The sequence below is a fragment of the Bombina bombina genome, chromosome 2, assembly GCF_027579735.1.
Source record: "Bombina bombina isolate aBomBom1 chromosome 2, aBomBom1.pri, whole genome shotgun sequence".
In the NCBI taxonomy this organism is placed as follows: domain Eukaryota; kingdom Metazoa; phylum Chordata; class Amphibia; order Anura; family Bombinatoridae; genus Bombina; species Bombina bombina.
Window position 1 is genome coordinate 1443769958 of NC_069500.1, and position 22287 is coordinate 1443792244.

At 41.5% G+C, this 22287-nt stretch overlaps 1 protein-coding gene across 4 annotated transcripts in view; it reads left to right on the forward strand.

The window, feature by feature from the left end:
* TTC31 (tetratricopeptide repeat domain 31) overlaps window positions 1-22287 on the forward strand; it is a 322666-nt gene that overhangs the window by 173535 nt on the left and 126844 nt on the right. For all 4 annotated transcript variants that reach the window (XM_053704410.1, XM_053704409.1, XM_053704408.1 and 1 more), the window contains 2 exons: window positions 8994-9209; window positions 9521-9569. In XM_053704410.1, coding sequence (XP_053560385.1) covers window positions 8994-9209; window positions 9521-9569 — 265 coding nt within the window. The remainder of the gene's footprint in view (window positions 1-8993; window positions 9210-9520; window positions 9570-22287) is intronic.

Below are 22287 nucleotides of genomic sequence, written 5' to 3' on the forward strand. Positions count from 1 at the left end.
CCCACCCCCATCACTAAGACTCAGGTCCTAGCCTTCCTGGGCACGGCAGGGTACTATAGACGGTTCGTACCAGACTACAGCACACTTGCCAAACCCCTGACTGACTTGACCAAGAAGAACTTACCTCGACAGGTCCTGTGGTCTCCCCACTGTGAAACGGCTTTCCAGGCTCTCAAAAATGCTCTAATTAACGCTCCTGTCTTGGCGGCTCCAGCCCTTAACAAACGTTTTATCGTCCATACAGATGCTTCCATGTTCGGGCTGGGAGCCGTCCTCAGCCAAGTAGGCGAAGATGGAGGGGAGCATCCAGTTGCCTACATCAGCCGGAAGCTCCTGCCCCGCGAAGTCAGCTATGCAGCGGTCGAAAAGGAGTGTTTGGCTTTGGTGTGGGCATTAAAGAAATTGACTCCCTATTTATATGGGCAGGAGTTCACTCTGGTCACCGACCATAACCCGTTGGTGTGGCTGAACCGGGTCTCTGGAGATAATGGCAGGCTATTACGTTGGAGTTTATCGTTGCAACCCTTCAATTTCACCATTACTTACAGACCTGGGAAACAGAATGGCAACGCCGACGGGTTGTCCAGACAAACCGACCTCAGCCCCGCATAACCAGCGGTCTGGACAGCCTTAGTCTGCCCCGAAAAGGGGTCAGACCGTGTCTGCCAGAGTGTTCCACAGAAAGGGAGCACTGTTACAGAAGCATTAGTTATTTTGTTGTGAAGAAACTTATTTCCCAGCAGCAATGCCTGAACCAGCCAAGCCAGCGCCTAAGAAGGGCTCCAAGAAAACTGTAACAAGTATCATTTCATAAAGGGTTAACTCTGTTCAGTTTTGAGAAAACTATTTTCTGAGGCAGGTTTCCTAGCATATTGTGTACTGTAATTAAGTTTGTGATAAGCATTCACTGCTAGGTGATAAGAAGGACTCAATTGTTTTCTTGTGTGTACTTGTTATCTGCGGTGGCCTGTCCAAGGGCTTTGTCTAAATGTGTGATGGGGGATTTTATGCTTCCCCCCCTGGGAGTGCCCTGTGTGCATGTAACCTAAATAAAAAGCAGGCTGGGCATCCCAGTCCTCAGTTCTTGGTTGTCCCTCAATCGCAGCGTTGACTCATTTTTGTGGGCAGAAGGGTATCCTAGCTGTACTACAGCTAAGGGGGATTATTCTACATTTGCGAGACTCATATAGAATACTGCGGAAAGCAGTTTCTCCCCTCTTCAGCAATAGGAATCCAGGCTACTAAGCGGTCCATCTCTCAGCGAGACTAAGGGTAACCGTAACAGTTATTATAAACTTCAGACACCTCTGCACCTTGTTGCTTCTTTTCTCTTCTATACTTTGGTTGAATGACTGGGTTGGGAGGGAAGGGAGGTGATATTTAACAGCTTTTGCTGTGGTGCTCTTTGCCGCCTCCTGCTGACCAGGAGGTGAATATCCCATTAGTAATTAAGATGATCCGTGGACTCATCGGCCTCTAGTTATCAAGCCGTCAACCTCAAATACGCTGGAATTCCGCAGCGTATTTGTGGCGAGGCTGATTCGCCTTAATTATCAAGCCCTGCTGCCTGGCAAAAGTAGAATTTTGTGACGTAAGCTTCGATCCGCCGGACTCAGTCCGACACAGATCGATTCTTACATCACTACAGATGTTCCGCACACAAGTTTGGCACAATCTGACTACTTTTTCTAGTTATCAAATGACTACCAGGTACGCTCGGCACTTTTCCGGCCCAGCGGACCTGGTTCGCTGCTGCCCGACATCCCATTGATTCCTATGGGAGATGTCTGCACCTAACACCCTAACATGTACCCCGAGTCTAAACACCCCTAATCTGCCCCCCCTACACCGCCGCAACTAAATAAAGTTATTACCCCCTAAACCGCCGCTCCCGAAGCCCACCGCCACTCTAATAAACTTATTAACCCCTAAACCGCTGCTCCCGGACCCCGCCGCCACCTACATTATACCTAGGTACCCCTATCCTGCCCCCCCTATACCGCCGCCACCTATAATAAATTTATTAACCCCTATCCTGCCGATCCCGGACCCCACCGCAACTAAATAAATTGTTTAACCCCTAAACCGCCGCCCCCGGACCCCGCCGCCACCTATATTAAAGTGAATGTCAAGTCACGTTCACCACTCTTCCTCATCTTGTTAATTAACCTAAAATAAACGTTAGTTTAATTCATAATTTTTTTATAATTTAAGACTAAAACCATAATCAAAGGATTTATAAACCTACTTCGCTTACTTTCTTCCTCCGCCCGCCATCTTGTCCCTCGTATCTAATTTGATTGACATTGCCCTTAACGAATTCTAGCTCATACCCCGTGGCGTCCAGCCCCTTTTTGCACACGTAACGCGATCAAACTGCGCATGCGTTCCCTAACAAATCGTCATTGACAATCCATGCTCGTTCACATGTAGCGCATGCGCAAACAATTCCGAACACCTAACGCATGCGCAATGTCTATATACCTGTCAAACGTGGTCCGCGATCCCCAATAAAGTGTTTAACCCCTAAACTGCCGCTCCCGGACCCCGCCGCTACCTAATAAAGTTATTAACCCCTAAACCGCCGCCATCTAACTTATCTACCCCGCCGACATCTACCGCGCCCCCATCTACCCCGCCGAAATCTGATTGTTTGATTGAATCAGCCAATCAGATTCAAGTTCAATCCGATTGGCTGAACCAATCAGCCAATCGGATTGAACTTGAATCTGATTGGCTGATTCAATCAACCAATCAGATTTTTCTACCTTAATTCCGATTGGCTGATAGAATCCTATCAGCCAATCGGAATTCGACGGATGCCATCTTGGATGACGTCATTTAAAGGTACCTCATTCGTCGGGAAGTCGTCGTGCCGGATGGATGCTCCGCGGCGGAGGAGCGAAGAAAGAAGATTGAAGATGCCGCTTTGCTTGAAGACATCGCCGGATGGAAGAAGACTCTCTGCCGCTTGCTTGAAGACATCGCCGGATGGAAGAAGACTTCTCTGCCGCTTGCTTGAAGACATCGCCGGATGGAAGAAGACATTCTGCAGCTTGATTGAAGACATCGCCCGGATCGGATGAAGAGTTCTGCTCGGCTGGGTGAATACAAGGTAGGGAGATCTTCATGGGGGTAGTATTAGGTTTATTTAAGGGGGTTTGGGTTAGATTAGGGGTATGTGGGTGGTGGGTTGTAATGTTGGGGGGTGGTATTGTTTTTTTTTTCAGGCAAAAGAGCAGTTTTCTTTGGGGCATGCCCCGCAAAAGGCCCTTTTAAGGGCTGGTAAGGTAAAAGAGCTAACTTTTTTTAATTTAGAATAGGGCAGGGAAATGTTTTCATTTTGGGGGGCTTTATTATTTTATTAGGGGGCTTAGAATAGGTGTAATTAGCTTAAAAATCTTGTAATATTATTTATTTATTTTTTGTAAATTAGTGTTTGGTTTTTTTTGTAATTTATTTTAGATTATTTTATTGTATTTTAGTTTAGATATTTGTAGTTTATTTAATTTATTGATAGTGTAGGTGTATTTGTAACTTAGGTTAGGGTTTATTTTACTGGTAAATTGGTAATTATTTTAACTAGGTAGCTATTAAATAGTTATTAACTATTTAATAGCTATTGTACCTAGTTAAAATAAATACCAAGTTACCTGTAAACTAAATATAAACCCTAAAATAGCTACAATGTAATTATTAATTACATTGTAGCTATCTTAGGGTTTATTTTATAGGTAAGTATTTAGATTTAAATAGGAATATTTTCATTAATAATATTATTATATTTATTTTAATAAGAGTTTAGTTAGGGATGTTAGAGTTAGATAGGGTTATTATACTTAATATTTAGATAATATAATAACGATATTAACTATATTAACCCTAATATAATTAGGGTTAATATAGTTAATATATATAATATAACAACTATATTAACCCTAATATAATTAGGGTTAATATAGTTAATATAGCTGGCGGCGGTGTAGGGGGATTAAATTAGGGGTTAATGCATTTATTATAGGTAGGGCCGGTGTAGGGGGATTAGATTAGGGGGTAATACATTTATTATAGGTAGGGCCGGTGTAGGGGGATTTAGATTAGATGCAAAAGAGCAGTTTACTTTGTGACAAAGCCCCACCAAAAGCCCTTTTAAGGGCTGGTAAAAGAGCTGATTACTTTAGGGCAATGGCCCGCAAAAAGCCCTTTTCAGGGCTATTTGTAGGGTTAGATTTGGGTTTAGTGGTAGGGATAGTTTAGTATTTTAGGGGTTAAATAATTTAATATAGGTGGCGGCGTGGTAGGGGGATTAGATTAGGGGTTAATTAATTTAATATAGGTGGCGGCGGGGTAGGGGGATTAAATTAGGGGTTAATAATTTTAAAATAGATGGCGGCGGGGTAGGAGCTCACATTAGGGGGTAGGTAAGGTAGATGGCGGCGGTGTAAGGGGCTCACTTTAGTGGGTAGGTAAGGTAGATGTCGGCGGTGTAAGGGGCTCACTTTAGGGGGTAGTTTAATATTGTTGGCGACGGTGTAGGGGGATCACATTAGGGGGTAGTTAATGTAGACGGCGGCGGGGTCCGGGAGCGGCGGTTTAGGGGTTAAATACTTAATTAGGGATTGCGGCAGGGGATCGCGGTTGACAGGTAGATAGACATTGTGCATGCGTTAGGTGTTAGGTTTATTTTGTAGCTAGTTTAGGGAGTTACGAGGCTCCAATAGACAGTGTAAGGCTTACTACGGCTGCTTTTTGTGGCGAGGTGAAAATGGAGTAAGATTTCTCCATTTTCGCCACGTAAGTCCTTACGCTGTATATTGGATACCAAACTGCGCTGGTTTGGTATACCTGCCTATGGCCCAAAAAACTACGGGCGGCGGCAGAAATATACGAGCGTAACTTCTAGGTTACGCTCGTATATAGGATACCAAACCAGCGCAAATTTCAGCGTCGCCGGCATTGAATACTATCATTGATAGCTAGTCATTGAATACTATGTTGCAACGATTGACGCCTGCGCTTTAGGTCACGCAGGCGCAAATCGATTGTATGGGGAATGGTGCGCATGCACAATTGTTGTGGCAATCGGGAACGCGCATTTGAAGTAATAAAGGCAATTATCTGGAAATACATGGAGGGCGGAGCTAGGAATGGCCGGGAATGTAAATATAAAGTGTATTTATAACTATAATATATATAAAAAATAAATAAAAAAAAAGTTGCGATCATACTATATATTAGATGAGGAATAGAATACAGGCTGCAAAAAACAAAAACTTTACCTTCACTTTAAACTTATTAACCCCTAATCTGCCCCCCACACACTGTCGCCACCTATAATAAATTTATTAACCCCCGTCCTGCCCCCCCTACACCGTCGCCACTATAATAAAATAATTAACCCCTAAACCTGTCTAACCCTAACACCCCCCTAACTTAAATATGAATTAAATACATCTAAATATTATAACTCTTATTAACTAAATTAGTCCTATTTAAAACTAAATACCTTTAAAATAAACCCTAAGATAGCTAAAATATAACTAATAATTATATTGTAGCTATTTTAGAATTTATTTTTATTTTACAGGCAAATTTCAATTTATTTTAACTAGGTACGATAGCTATTAAATAGTTATTAACTATTTAATAGCTACCTAGCTAAAATAAAGAGAAATTTACCTGTAAAATAAATCCTAACCTAAGTTACAATTACACCTAACACTACACTATCATTAACTAAATTATTCCTATTTAAAACTAGATACTTACCTATAAAATAAACCCTAATATAGCTACAATATAATTAATTACATTGTAGCTATTTTAGGATTTATATTTATTTTACAGTTAACTTTGTATTTATTTTAGCTAGTTAGAATAGTTATTAAATAGTTATTAACTATTTAATAACTACCTAGCTAAAAGAAATACAAAATTACCTGTAAAATAAATCCTAACCTAAGTTACAATTAAACCTAACACTACACTATCATTAAATTAATTAAATAAATTAGCTACAAATAACTACAATTAAATACAATTAAATAAACTAAATAAAGTACAAAAAAATAAAAAGAAATAAGTTACAAACATTTAAAACATATTACAACAATTTTAAGCTACTTACACCTAATCTAAGCCCCCTAATAAAATAACAAAGCCCCCCAAAATAAAAAAAATGCCCTACCCTATTCTAAATTACAAAAGTTAACAGCTCTATTACCTTACCAGCCCTTAAAAGGGCCTTTTGCGGGGCATGCCCCAAAGAAATCAGCTCTTTTGCCTGTAAAATAAAAATACACCCCCCCAACATTACAACCCACCACCCACATAACCCCCCTTAAATAAACCTAACACTACCCCCCTGAAGATCATCCTACCTTTAGCCGTCTTCAGCCAGCCGACCACCGATGGAACAGAAGAGGACATCCGCAGCGGCCAAAGTCGTCGTCATCCAAGGGGCGCTGAAGAAGTCTTCCATCCGATTGAAGTCATCATCCAAGGGGCACTGAAGAAGTCTTCCATCCGATTGAAGTCATCATCCAGGCGGCGTCTTCAATCTTCATCCATGCGGAGCGGAGCCATCTTCAGACGAGCCGACGCAGAGCCATCTTCTTTCACCGACGACTAGACGACGAATGAAGGTTCCTTTAAGTGACGTCATCCAAGATGGCGTCCCTCAAATTCCGATTGGCTGATAGGATTCTATCAGCCAATCGGAATTAAGGTAGGAAAAATCTGATTGGCTGATTGAATCAGCCAATTAGATTGAAGTTCAATCCGATTGGCTGATCCAATCGGATTGAGCTCGCATTCTATTGGCTGTTCCGATCAGCCAATAGAATGCGAGCTCAATCTGATTGGATCAGCCAATCGGATTGAACTTCAATCAGCCAATCAGATTTTTCCTACCTTAATTCCGATTGGCTGATAGAATCCTATCAGCCAATCGGAATTTGAGGGACGCCATCTTGGATGGCTCCGCGTCGGCTCGTCTGAAGATGGCTCTGCTCCGGATGGATGAAGATTGAAGACGCCGCCTGGATGATGACTTCAATCGGATGGAAGACTTCTTCAGCGCCCCTTGGATGATGACTTTGGCCGCTGCGGATGTCCTCTTCTGTTCCATCGGTGGTCGCTGGCTGAAGACGGCCAAAGGTAGGATGATCTTCAGGGGGGTAGTATTAGGTTTATTTAATAGAGCTGTTAACTTTTGTAATTTAGAATAGGGTAGGGCATTTTTTTATTTTGGGGGGCGTTATTTTATTAGGGGGCTTAGATTAGGTGTAAGTAGCTTAAAATTGTTGTAATATTTTTGAAATGTTTGTAACTTATTTTTTTTTATTTTTTTGTAACTTAGTTTTTTTATTTTTTTGTACTTTAGTTAGTTTATTTAATTGTATTTAATTGTAGTTATTTGTAGCTAATTTATTTAATTAATTTAATGATAGTGTAGTGTTAGGTTTAATTGTAACTTAGGTTAGGATTTATTTTACAGGTAATTTTGTATTTCTTTTAGCTAGGTAGTTATTAAATAGTTAATAACTATTTAATAACTATTCTAACTAGCTAAAATAAATACAAAGTTAACTGTAAAATAAAAATAAATCCTAAAATAGCTACAATGTAATTATTAATTATATTGTAGCTATATTAGGGTTTATTTTATAGGTAAGTATTTAGTTTTAAATAGGATTAATTTAGTTAATAAGAGTTGTAATATTTAGATGTATTTAATTAATATTTAAGTTAGGGGGGTGTTAGGGTTAGACTTAGGTTTAGGGGCTAATAATTTTATTTTAGTGGTGGCGGTGTAGGGGTGGGCAGGATAGGGGTTAATACATTTATTATAGGTGGCGACGGTGTAGGGGGGGCAGATTAGGGGTTACTAGGTATAATGTAGGTGGCGGCGGGGTCTGGGAGCGGCGGTTTAAGGGTTAAACAATTTATTTAGTTGCAGCGGGGTCCGGGATCGGCAGGATATGGGTTAATAAATGTATTATAGTTGGCGGCGGTATAGGGGGGGAGGTTTAGGGGTTACTAACTTTATTTAGTTGCGGGGGGCTCCGGGGGCGACGCTATAGGGGGTAGAACAGTATAGTTTAGTGTGGGTGCTTAGTGACAGCTTATCAATAAAGCTGTAGAAAAGCCGAAGAGCAGCGAGATCGGATGAGTGATAACTATCACAGTCCACTGCTCATCACCCCGTACTTGGTGCGCGGCTTTTTGACAGCTTTTTTGATAACTTTGGCGAGATTTTTCAGGTCCGCGGCGGCGATGGTAGGCGAGCTTAGGCGGGCAAATTGGGCCGCGAAGGCAGGTAAGTAGACACGTTGATAACTAGAGGCCATCGTGTCAAAAAATAAATACATTTAACAGTTAAGCATAAATTTTCTTTATTCCCTCGGCTGAATGACTGGGGATTATGGGAAGTGGGAGGGATACTTAAGCTTTGGCCTGGGTGTCTGCCTCCTCCTGGTGGCCAGGTATTGACTTCCTAACAGTAATAAATGGAATCGTGGACTCTCAATGCCAGGAAAGAAAATAATTTATCAGGTAAGCATGAATTTTGTTTTTGTATTTTTAATTAAAAAATAGTCATTGTACAAAGGAAATTCTGCTTGTCCTTTACACTCTGGGACTAGTTACTGGCAGCATGACGAATGTACAAAATACCTGCACCCACCCATTGGTAGTTAGTATCCTTGTATGATATGATCGGGAGGGGGGAAAGGACCTCAGTTATCCTGAGAGAGAAACCATTCTGCAGTGGGGGAGGGGACTTCTGATGTCACCGGAACAGAGCCTCATCTATGCTGTGTATCTATGGCTCCACCTCCTGGTGACATCACTTAAAAAGTCTACCTTAAGTCACTTATAAACTACCTGCGTACTGCCAGATCTACTTGTCCCGAGCTTCTGGCACCCCGGCAGGCTATGAATGTGATGGAGCTGGGCAGCAACAAGTGATGTTTGTGTTCTTTTTTTCTCAGGATGACCTGGACCTAGAGAGCACTTTTGTTCAACAGGCTCAAAAAAAGATGGAGAACAAACCAAAACCTGAGAGAAAAGAGAGAAGTTGTGAGAGATCGGCTGGCGGGTCTCTGGACAGAGTGAGCGAGAGATCTGTAGAGAGAACCCCTGAAAAATGTCCAGAGCCCGCCCCTGCAAAATTACACGGGAAACCCCAGGAGAGCACCAAGGATAAGGTCACAGTGTATTTTCTCTGTTTGCTCATTACTTTAGTGCTGTCCTCATGCCCATTATCACAGCTGCCCCCTGCTCTGCGATCTGGCCCCTCATCCTTTGGCCTCCCCGTCTGAGCCTGATTAGCCCTATGCTCCCCCAAACCGCTTCATCTCCTGGCCCCTCTTAGCACGTCCCTGGGAAATCTTCTCCTCACCCCCTTAGACTTTAACTCTCTTCAGCCCACACTCATCGTGCTTAACTGTAACTGCACCTGCAAGCGCCCAGCACTTGTATATGTTTGCGCCACTTACTGTTGATGTCTCGGTTACAGGTGATGGCTGCTGATCGCTACCAGATTCAGCAGAGCTTGGATTTAGCCAGTAAGTTGTCCTGCATCTGTGAGAGTCTCATCTCTTCTCATTCTGCCCCCCATTGGTTGCTTCTGTATATATTTTTATTATTATATCTTATAAAATATCAAAATATAATTTCATTATTTATTTTGCCCCTTCTGTATACGTCAGACATCAGAATCCTGGCCCTGCTACATCCTATAGGCTAAATGTTTGATCAATGCAGGAGCTCATTTATACCTCTATCTAAATGGTCACAATAGAGAAGATCAGGTTTTTTTTAAATGGTGTATAAAACATTTATTGTAAACACAAACCTTTTGTAATGCAGCACTTATTTACTGAATAATATTTACTGAATAATATATACTGTGCATATAGAAACATTTATTGTGTGCAGACATATCGTAATGCGGCACTTAATAACTGAAATATGCTGTGTGTGATGGACTTGGGCTACCCCAACCAGTATTAAGGTGAAACACGAAACAGACTTAATTGGGAAAACCAAACAGCTTATATACACATTCTCAACTTGATAAGAGCCTCCGGGCCCCAAGTTGTCTCAGTCCAAAAAGCGACATGATCCGTCGCTGGGGGCCGGAGCAGCAGCTGATCAAAGGTATATCGGGTCAACCAGTGGTAGAAGGGGGGTCTGAAACCCTTAGTTCTGAAGTGAGCTCCCTCCTGGCAATCGCCCCAATTCTTGCCTTTCATAGGAAGTACCCATCCCCAAAAGAGCGGAGCTATGGGCCAAAGGGCCTCTGGAGCGACCTAGGTTGAAGTTCCACGGGGATTCATATCGAGTCCAGCGGGCAAGTAGTTCAATGATATTGTGGCCGGACCTCGATGAGGCTGGGAGGGGATAAGCGGGGTAGCGATCAGCATTTAAACACAGTAATCCAATAATGAGGGCGAGGCCTTGACAGCTGGTATCCATGACACTGTGCATATAGAAACATTTTATTGTGTGCAGACCTTTTCGCACAGACCTTTTTGTAATGCAGCACTTAATTACTAATATATACTGTGAATATATAAACATTTATTGTGTGCACAGACCTTTTTAGTTGAAAATATTTTTTATTGACTTTTGAATGTTATTACATACAGCATCTTAAATAACAGTTAGAAACATAAAAACAAAAAATACAAATACAATAACATTGCAGCCTTCAAGTGATTGAATATGTGAGTTTTCCACACAAGACGAGAGTAATTTTGGTTTATTGACTTTTCAGTAACATTCCAACATATAATGGTGTGTTAATTCCGCTTTCCATCTAACCTGACTCAATCTCAATCATGATCAAATCCCTATATCTTCCCCCCCTCATCTCTACCCGTTCATCTTGCTCCTGAAGACTCAATTATCTCACTCATTGAGGCACTCTAACCGAATTGTTTCCTACTGATCTTGTTGGTTTGCTAGGATTCTAGCTCTATTTTCTTTTTCAGTATACATAATATATGGTTTCCACTGTTGTATAAACCTATCCCTGGTATTAAGGAGCTCTGCCGAGGCGCTACTCTTTGTAAAGTGATAATCTATTCTCCTTTTAATATATTCAAATGAGGGTGGATCCACCTTCCAAAATCTAGCTATGCTTACTCTCACAACCGTGCAGATCAAGGCTATTAGCTTGTGATGTCTTTTCACTTTATTATCTGGAGGAAAATGAAGCAAAGCCTGCTCAGGGGTAAGTGTGATATTAGTCTCTAGAATTAGGCTTAGATACCTTGAAGCCTGATTCCAAATCTCTGTAACCTTTCCACAATGCCACCACATGTGTAAGTATGTCCCTTCCTCCCCACAACCCCTGTAGCACAAGTGGGGCCTGCTGTCCTGTGTATTGGCAAATCTTGTGGGATATATGTACCATTTATAGAGTACTTTAATATAGTTTTCCTTCAACATGGAATTTGGAGAAAACGATAGACCTCTATTAATGTTTGATACCCAGTTATCTATTGTCCATGTCCTGCCCAAATCCTGTTCCCATTTAGTCATTATTACACTCTTGTCCCTATTTGAGCCACCATTAATAGCCGGATAGAGCAATGCTATCAGTCCCCTCCTAACCTCCTTCGATAAACATAGTGATTCTAATATAGTATTGTTTGGAGGCTTATCTAATCCCATTATCTCTCGAATTCTGGATTTAAGTTGTAAGTAGTGGAACCACTCATTTTGCCAGGGTGTGCCTAGCTCTGCATATTGAGAGAAGGATAGTAGGTCGCTATTAACATAAACATCTGCTATTCGGTAGAGGCCTTTATTCTCCCATTTCCTTTGAGTATGTATGTCAACTAAAGATTCAAGAGGGGAGAGCGGGGTCAGTCTGGACCTCTCGTTGAGTAACTGATACTTCCTAGTCGCTGTGTCCCAAATAAAAGCAGTGTGTGTGATCGCAATGAACTGTTTGATGTGACCGGGTCTGTTTTGTTGTGTTGCCCAAAGAATATTATCCAATCTTCTTACATTAAGAATGTCTTTTTCTAATTGGACCCATTGTGGTGTAAGTCCTAATTTAAACCATTGTGTAGTCTGGGCCAATCTAGCTGCATAATAATATGATATTAGGTTAGGTAATCCGATGCCTCCCTCTCCCCTATGTCTCATCATATTGTGTTTGTTTATTCTAGCCCTTTTCCCTCCCCAAATGAATTTTAAAATTGCCTTCTGCATTACATATAATTCTGACAACGGTATTGAAATTGGGAGTGTTCTGAATAGGTATAGGAGTTTGGGCAATATTGTCATTTTGACAGATATTACTCTTCCATACAGGGAGATTTTAAATTTAGTCCATTTCACTAATAGCTCTCTAATGTGTGTGAACATGGGGACATAATTTTCTCTATAAAGTAAGTGCACATCTTTTGTGAGGTTGATTCCTAGATATTTGAGAGATGATTTGGCCCATTTAAATGTAAAGTTAATTTCTAATAATTTCTTTGTTGGCTTTGGGAGATATGTGCTAAGGGCCTCACACTTGCCTTCATTAATTTTATATCCAGACAACTGTCCAAATTTATTTATTATGGAATATACAATCGGGAGCAAAAGTAAAGGTTTTGTGACTGCAAGGATGACGTCATCAGCAAATAATGAAATTTTATATTCCTTATCCCCCACCCGTATACATGCAATATTTGGATTATCCCTTATCCTAACCGCCAATGGCTCAATACATAGAGCAAAAAGTAGGGGTGACAGGGGGCAACCTTGTCTTGTGCCATTACGGATTTTTATTCTGTCTGATTGATACCCTGAGAGTCTTTATGTATGCATCTGGGCTTGAATATATCTTTTTTAAGGCAGTAGTGAAGGGGCCTTTAAATCCCATTTTGCTAAGCACTGCAAACATGTATTCCCAGTTAACTCTATCAAATGCCTTCTCTGCGTCCAATGCTAGAAACAGAGAAGGCATCTTCCCAACTGTCGCATAATTAATCAGGTCAATCACTTTCCTAGTGTTATCTGGTGCCTCTCTTTGCGAGATGAAACCCACTTGGTCATTGTCTATCAAATTTCTAACGGGTAGGGTCAATCGGTTAGCCAAAATTTTTGTGAATAATTTTAGGTCCTGGTTGATTAAGGAAATTGGCCGGTAATTTTGGCAGTATTGTTTGCTCTTGCCAGGTTTTGAAATGACCGTCACCCTTGCAGTCAACAAATCTGGGGGAATATCTACTCCTTGCAAGATGTTATTAAACAGTATCCTCAATTGGGGAGCCAGTGATAACTGCAGGTCTTTATAAAATGAGCCTGGAAACCCATCAGGGCCTGGTGCTTTGTTTCTTTTAAGTTCTTTGATAGCCAGCATAATCTCTTGTATTGTTATGGGGGAGTTCAAATTCTCTAGTTCTTCTTCTGTGATAGTTTTTAATTTGCTATCTTCTAGGAATCTAATCAATTCTTCTCTCTTGTTATTATCTTTATTACTACTAGGTAAATTATAAAGATTGTTATAAAAGTTGGCAAACTCATTGGCTATTTGTAGGGGATCATTTGTGACTTGTCCCGAGGTAGTTTGTATTTGTGGGATTGTAGTCGCCCTTGTCAGGTCTTTTAGTTTATTTGCCAGCATCCTATCTGGTTTGTTTGCGTAAATATAATATCTGGTGTCTACTGCTTTTATCGACTGGATCACTTCTCTATCTAATAGTTGGTTTATTTCTTCGTTTTTAATTTTAAGTAATTTTAAGACCTTTTTTTGGGGGCTTTTTTTTATTTGTTCTCTGAGTGCAGCAATTTCTACCCTCAAGCTATCTAGTTTGGCATTATAATTGTTCTTTATTTTGTTAGATTCGGCAATTAGCAGGCCTCTCACCGAGGCCTTAAGTGCACTCCATACAAAATTTGGATTGGACGTTGATCCTGCATTAATATCTACAAAATATTTAATGTGCTGCTGTACTTTCTGAAGAACAATGGTATTCTGAAGTAGGCTAGGGTGGAGTGACCAGGATCTAACTCTATTTGGGTTGATCATTCCCTCTAAATCAATTATCATCATATCGTGATCAGACCATGAACAGTTATGAATAAACGCTAGCTTTACCAGTGGCAATAGGACCTGACTGATTAGGATCAAGTCTATTCTTGAATGGGTACCATGCACTGTGGAGTAATAAGTGAAATCTTTAGCTCCCTTGTTAAGTGCCCTCCAACTGTCTATTAGATTGAAGTCTAGTAATAAGTCAGCTAGAAGCTGTTGGGCTGGTGTTGTTCTCCTTTTTTTATGGGGTGTTTGTGAAGTTCTATCTAGATCGTCATTTAACGTTAAATTAAAATCTCCTCCTATTATGATTTTACTTCTCTTCCATGACAGGAGTAGTCTGCTTATTTTAGTGATGAAGGGGCCCTGATTCTCATTGGGTGCATATACATTCATTAATACCACTGGGACGTTATGGATTGTCCCCTTGACTATTAGAAATCTCCCTCCCTTATCTTTAACTATCTCTTCCTCCTTAAAAATCAGAGAGGTATGTATGAGGATGGAAACTCCGCATTTTTTCTTGTCAGTGAATGCATGATATTGCAATGGAAAGCTCTTATCCCAATATTTAGGTGTTACATCTGAGGTGAAGTGCGTTTCTTGGAGCATTATTATTTGGGCTTTCTGGGCCTTGTAATCTATTATAGCTTTTTTCCTTTTTGTGTTGGAGTTAAGCCCCCTAACATTGTGTGAAATTAATCTAATGAATATGACTTCTTACCTCGAGCACTGCTTATATAGGTCCTCTTTATAAGTCGCCTATCTATACCTCTTACCTTTATACCTGAACATCTTAGGAAAGCAACATTCTTAATACCTCGGATATTACCCTTTATATTAATTGTCTTGTGAACTTCTATTTTGATGACACTTGAGACTGCATATAAACATATATAAAAACATAACATTAACATAAAACTTAGTGTGTTTGAACAATTGAATAACATTTGAACGTTTTTCTTGTTTTAAATAAAACTAAACAATATAATCAACCCTGGAACTAACATATATTGATCTATGATCTCATCCTATCACATAAGGCAGATCATAGAGAACCAATCATATCCTTGGTATTAGCATCAGTGAAGATCAAGTATTAGTATTAGGGGAAGGTTAGAAGGGAATGAGTGAGAAAAAGCTGGGGGTAAAGAAGAATGAATAATTAGGGTAGAGGAGAGCAAGCAAACAATGAGATTACCCCCTTTCAACATTGTTCATCGTTCTGATAACAGTACCGTCATCTTAAATATTATTATTATCATTGTATGATCCATAGATCACACTTCGGTTTTCTTTTTCTCTTTATCAAACGTCGAAGCTGTCTCTGTTGAGAGAATCACGGTACTGGGTATGCCTCTGTGCTATTGTTGCTTCCACCATCTTCTCTTGTGACATTAGATTTTGTTTTTTTAGGTCTCCCATTCCTATTTACCTCAGTCCATTCTTTCTGTGACAGTCTCCTAGTGGTTTGTGGGGGGTCCGGCGAAACATCTTCCTCTATTGGAATCTCAAGCTTGGCAAGCAGCAACCGTCCCTCTTCAACCGTGGTGCATGAATAAGTGGAGTTCTTACATGTGAAGATTAATTTGAACGGAAAGTTGCATCTATATCTCAATTTTTCTCTTATGAGGGCTGTCACTACTGGTTTCAATTCTCTTCGCCTTCTTAGTGTCACTGGTGATAGATCTGTAAATATCTGGATATTATGCCCTTCATATGTAATTGGTGCACAGACCTTTTTAATGGCAGTGAAGGGTCCAGAAATTAATTCATAACCTGTGGGAAATCATCTGGCCACCAAGAGGTGGCAAAGACACCCTAAACAAGGCATTAAATATCCCTCCCACGTTCCCTACCCTCTCAGTAATTATTTGCCTTGTTTCATGGAGGTTGGCAGAGAGAGGTGCTCTGCTAAAGATTGTTTCCTGCAATAGAGGGCAGGGGAGCTGTTAAAGACCATGTAATTATCTTAATGGCTTGTTGCCTATAATGGGGACAGAGTGCTTGAGCACTTCTAAATAGAGGGAGCTCCGGATCCGGTGGAGGTGGGCAGTATATCCTGTGTAGTTTGTCACTCTAAAAGTGCCACCGGATCTGGTGTAGTCTTGTCGGTTGAAGGTAGAATGCGGGCGCTAAATGGTGCATTGTACACTCTTATCACAGTTAGAAGGGCGCATATCATTTAAAATAGCGTTCTCCATATGGACACTTATCCCGATGAGTGTCAGATAGGAGCTGGAAGCCGCACCTATCTAATTACATTTTTTTCATGTAATTGGCAAGAGTCCATGAGCTAGTGACGTATGGGCTATACATTCCTACCAACAGGGGGCAAAGTTTCCCAAACCTCAAAATGCCTATAAATACACCCCTCACCACACCCACAATTCAGTTTTACAAACTGTGCCTCCTATGGAGGTAGTGAAGTAAGTTTGTGCTTGTTTTTTCTTCTATGAAAAACGCTTCTTAGCATATTGAAGCCCAATTCCTCTCAGAGTACATTTTTTGTCAGAGGGTTGTAAAGAGAGTATCGCCTATTGATTTTATGGTTTCGCTCACAGGAAATCTTTTCAAGGGTTCTCTGTTAACGATCGTAGGGATTCATCTCCTACCTCCCTTTTCAGATAGACGATATACTCTTATATACCATTACCTCTGCTGATAGTTTTCAGTACTGGTTTGGCTGTGCTATCTGTGGATGGGTGTCTTTCGGTAAGTATGTATCATTATTTAACACACTCTCAGCTATGGTTTGGCGCTTTATGTATTAATATAACGTTTTACATATATGTATTTCTTTCTAATGACACAATGAGTCCACGGATCATCTAATTACTATTGGGAATATCACTCCTGCCCAGCAGGAGGCGGCAAAGAGCACCACAGCAGAGCTGTTAAATAGCTCCTCCCTTCCCTCCAACCCCAGTCATTCTCTTTGCCTACGTTAGTGATAGGAAGAGGTAAAGTTAGGTGTTAGATTAGATTCTTCAGTCAAGAGTTTATTATTTTTATAGTAGTACAAGACTGTGCTGCTTTGTCCTAGGGTGTAGCCGTAGTCCTTATCAGTCTCTTCAGTAGAGCAGTTGTGGCTTTAGAGCAATGGGAACTTGTGGGACATAATTCTCACTGCGCCTCCCATATTCTGATGCTGCCCTAACACTGAAAACCTGAGGGATATTACTCAGTCTTTATCTCTTTCTTTTTTAAGACACAAGTCCACGAATCATCTTAATTACTAATGGGATATTCACCTCCTGGTCAGCAGTAGGCGGCAAAGCGCACCACAGCAGAGCTGTTAAATAGCTCCTCCCTTCCCTCCCACTCCAGTCATTCTCTTTGCCTACGTTAGTGATAGGAAGAGGTAAAGTGAGGTGTTAAATAAGATTTCAGTCAAGATTTTATTATTTTTTAAGTAGTGCAAGACTGTGCTGCTTTGTCCTAGAGTGTAGCTGTAGTCCATATCAGTCTCTACACTAGAGCAGTGGTGGCTTTTTCTCACAGCGCCTCTCATACTGATGCTGCCCTGACTATGAAAGTCTGAGGGGATATACTCAGTCCTTTCTTTTTTTCCACAGGCCAATGTGAGGAGAACAACCTCTGAACCCGGCTGTGCTGCCCTGCTGCCAGGCAGATTTCTAAGGTAAGTGCTAATGTTTTATTTTCTGGGGATGCACTTTAACAAATGGACACAGGATGACATTCTTCCTAACGAGGAGGATTAGTCATTGGGCAGTCTCTGCAGGCACTGGGGACGTAGAAGTGGCTTTTCTAGGGGTTATGATATCAGATATCATTATGTTTTGTGCATTTTACTCCCAGCGGTTTTCTTTTAAGATTAAAAAAATAGCTGACCGGGAGTTTTTACCATTGTGTTAAACTTTGAAATGTTTGGGGCAATCTGTACTCCCTAACGGCTTTATTTAGAATTTCTAGTTTTTTTAGTCATGCTTTATAACTGGCACATATTGCTTGGGGCAAGTTTTGACTTCCGGCGACTTTATTTTATATATACTAGTCGGATGGGAGGTTTTGACTATTATTGCCGCCATGATTCTTCCAGCGTCTCTGTTTCTAATAAGGTATTTAGCCGCCCGAGAGATTTATTTCATCACGCCCACGATGGGCGGAGCTATACTACGCGTCTTGGCGTGCCTTTGCTCATAACATTAATACCGTTGAATCGGACGGTTATGGTGGGTCTTCTCTGCTGCGTTTTGTCACACAGCAGAGAGACTTTACTCTGGTTTTAGAAGTTTTATTTCCCGGATAATATACAGTTGCCTTCTATGTCTTAGGCAATCCGGTGTCAAGACTCCTCAGATTCTCTGAGGTTTGGGGATTGTTTTTCTTTTTTATGTTAAATTATTACATAATAATACAGTTGTTTTTTAACAGTAATCTTCATTTCTCCAACATAGGTGTGTCCGGTCCACGGCGTCATCCTTACTTGTGGGATATTCTCTTCCCCAACAGGAAATGGCAAAGAGCCCAGCAAAGCTGGTCACATGATCCCTCCTAGGCTCCGCCTACCCCAGTCATTCTCTTTGCCGTTGTACAGGCAACATCTCCACGGAGATGGCTTAGAGTTTTTTAGTGTTTAACTGTAGTTTTTATTATTCAATCAAGAGTTTGTTATTTTAAAATAGTGCTGGTATGTACTATTTACTCAGAAACAGAAAAGAGATGAAGATTTCTGTTTGTATGAGGAAAATGATTTTAGCACCGTAACTAAAATCCATGGCTGTTCCACACAGGACTGTTGAGAGCAATTAACTTCAGTTGGGGGAACAGTGTGCAGTCTCTTGCTGCTTGAGGTATGACACATTCTAACAAGACGATGTAATGCTGGAAGCTGTCATTTTTCCCTATGGGATCCGGTAAGCCATGTTTATTACGATGGTAAATAAGGGCTTCACAAGGGCTTATTAAGATTGTAGACTTTTCTGGGCTAAATCGATTCAGTTTTAAAACATATTTAGCCTTGAGGAATCATTTTATCTGGGTATATTGATATTATAATATCGGCAGGCACTGTATTAGACACCTTATTTCTCTGGGGCTTTCCCAAAGCATAAGCAGAGCCTCATTTTCGCGCCGGTGTGGCGCACTTGTTTTTGAGAGGCATGGCATGCAGTCGCATGTGAGAGGAGCTCTGATACTTAGAAAAGACTTTCTGAAGGCGTCATTTGGTATCGTATTCCCCTTTGGGTTTGGTTGGGTCTCAGCAAAGCAGATACCAGGGACTGTAAAGGGGTTAAAGTGTTAAAACGGCTCCGGTTCCGTTATTTTAAGGGTTAAAGCTTCCAAATTTGGTGTGCAATACTTTTAAGGCTTTAAGACACTGTGGTGAAAATTTGGTGAATTTTGTACAATTCCTTCATGTTTTTTCGCAATTGCAGTAATAAAGTGTGTTCAGTTTAAAATTTAAAGTGACAGTAACGGTTTTATTTTAAAACGTTTTTTGTACTTTATTATCAAGTTTATGCCTGTTTAACATGTCTGAACTACCAGATAGACTGTGTTCTGAATGTGGGGAAGCCAGAATTCCTGTTCATTTAAATAAATGTGATTTATGTGATAATGACAATGATGCCCAAGATGATTCCTCAAGTGAGGGGAGTAAGCATGGTACTGCATCATTCCCTCCTTCGTCTACACGAGTCTTGCCCACTCAGGAGGCCCCTAGTACATCTAGCGCGCCAATACTCCTTACTATGCAACAATTAACGGCTGTAATGGATAATTCTGTCAAAAACATTTTAGCCAAAATGAACCCTTGTCAGCGTAAGCGTGGCTGCTCTGTTTTAGTTACTGAAGAGCATGACGACGCTGATATTAATATCTCTGAAGGGCCCCTAACCCAATCTGAGGGGGCCAGGGAGGTTTTGTCTGAGGGAGAAATTACTGATTCAGGGAACATTTCTCAACAGGCTGAACCTGATGTAATTGCATTTAAATTTAAGTTGGAACATCTCCGCATTCTGCTTAAGGAGGTATTATCCACTCTGGATGATTGTGAAAAGTTGGTCATCCCAGAGAAACTATGTAAAATGGACAAGTTCCTAGAGGTGCCGGAGCTCCCAGAAGCTTTTCCTATACCCAAGCGGGTGGCGGACATTGTTAATAAAGAATGGGAAAGGCCCGGTATTCCTTTCGTCCCTCCCCCCATATTTAAAAAATTGTTTCCTATGGTCGACCCCAGAAAGGACTTATGGCAGACAGTCCCCAAGGTCGAGGGAGCGGTTTCTACTTTAAACAAACGCACCACTATACCCATAGAGGATAGTTGTGCTTTCAAAGATCCTATGGATAAAAAATTAGAAGGTTTGCTTAAAAAGATGTTTGTTCAGCAGGGTTACCTTCTGCAACCAATTTCATGCATTGTCCCTGTCACTACAGCCGCATGTTTCTGGTTTGATGAGCTGATAAAGGCGCTCGATAGTGATTCTCCTCCTTATGAGGAGATTATGGACAGAATCAATGCTCTCAAATTGGCTAATTCTTTCACCCTAGACGCCACTTTGCAATTGGCTAGGTTAGCGGCTAAGAATTCTGGGTTTGCTATTGTGGCGCGCAGAGCGCTTTGGTTGAAATCTTGGTCGGCTGATGCGTCTTCCAAGAACAAGCTACTAAACATTCCTTTCAAGGGGAAAACGCTGTTTGGCCCTGACTTGAAAGAGATTATCTCGGATATCACTGGGGGTAAGGGCCACGCCCTTCCTCAGGATCGGCCTTTCAAGGCGAAAAATAGACCTAATTTTCGTCCCTTTCGTAAAAACGGACCAGCCCAAAGTGCTACGTCCTCTAAGCAAGAGGGTAATACTTCTCAAGCCAAGCCAGCTTGGAGACCAATGCAAGGCTGGAACAAGGGAAAGCAGGCCAAGAAGCCTGCCACTGCTACCAAGACAGCATGAAATATTGGCCCCCGATCCGGGACCGGATCTGGTGGGGGGCAGACTCTCTCTCTTCGCTCAGGCTTGGGCAAGAGATGTTCTGGATCCTTGGGCGCTAGAAATAGTCTCCCAGGGTTATCTTCTGGAATTCAAGGGACTTCCCCCAAGGGGGAGGTTCCACAGGTCTCAGTTGTCTTCAGACCACATAAAAAGACAGGCGTTCTTACATTGTGTAGAAGACCTGTTAAAAATGGGAGTGATTCATCCTGTTCCACTAAGAGAACAAGGGATGGGGTTCTACTCCAATCTGTTCATAGTACCCAAAAAAGAGGGAACGTTCAGACCAATCTTAGATCTCAAGATCTTAAACAAGTTTCTCAAGGTTCCATCTTTCAAGATGGAAACCATTCGAACTATTCTTCCTTCCATCCAGGAGGGTCAATTCATGACCACGGTGGATTTAAAGGATGCGTATCTACATATTCCTATCCACAAGGAACATCATCGGTTCCTAAGGTTTGCATTCCTGGACAAACATTACCAGTTCGTGGCGCTTCCTTTCGGATTAGCCACTGCTCCAAGGATTTTCACAAAGGTACTAGGGTCCCTTCTAGCGGTGCTAAGACCAAGGGGCATTGCAGTAGTACCTTACCTGGACGACATTCTGATTCAAGCGTCGTCCCTTCCTCAAGCAAAGGCTCACACGGACATTGTCCTGGCCTTTCTCAGATCTCACGGCTGGAAAGTGAACGTGGAAAAGAGTTCTCTATCCCCGTCAACAAGGGTTCCCTTCTTGGGAACAATTATAGACTCCTTAGAAATGAGGATCTTTCTAACAGAGGCCAGAAAAACAAAACTTCTAGACTCTTGTCGGATACTTCATTCCGTTCCTCTTCCTTCCATAGCTCAGTGCATGGAAGTGATCGGGTTGATGGTAGCGGCGATGGACATAGTTCCTTTTGCGCGCATTCATCTAAGACCATTACAACTGTGCATGCTCAGTCAGTGGAATGGGGACTATACAGACTTGTCTCCGAAGATACAAGTAAATCAGAGGACCAGAGACTCACTCCGTTGGTGGCTGTCCCTGGACAATCTGTCTCAAGGGATGACGTTCCGCAGACCAGAGTGGGTCATTGTCACGACCGACGCCAGTCTGATGGGCTGGGGCGCGGTCTGGGGATCCCTGAAAGCTCAGGGTCTTTGGTCTCGGGAAGAATCTCTTCTACCGATAAATATTCTGGAACTGAGAGCGATATTCAATGCTCTCAAGGCCTGGCCTCGGCTAGCGAGGACCAAGTTCATACGGTTTCAATCAGACAACATGACAACTGTTGCGTACAT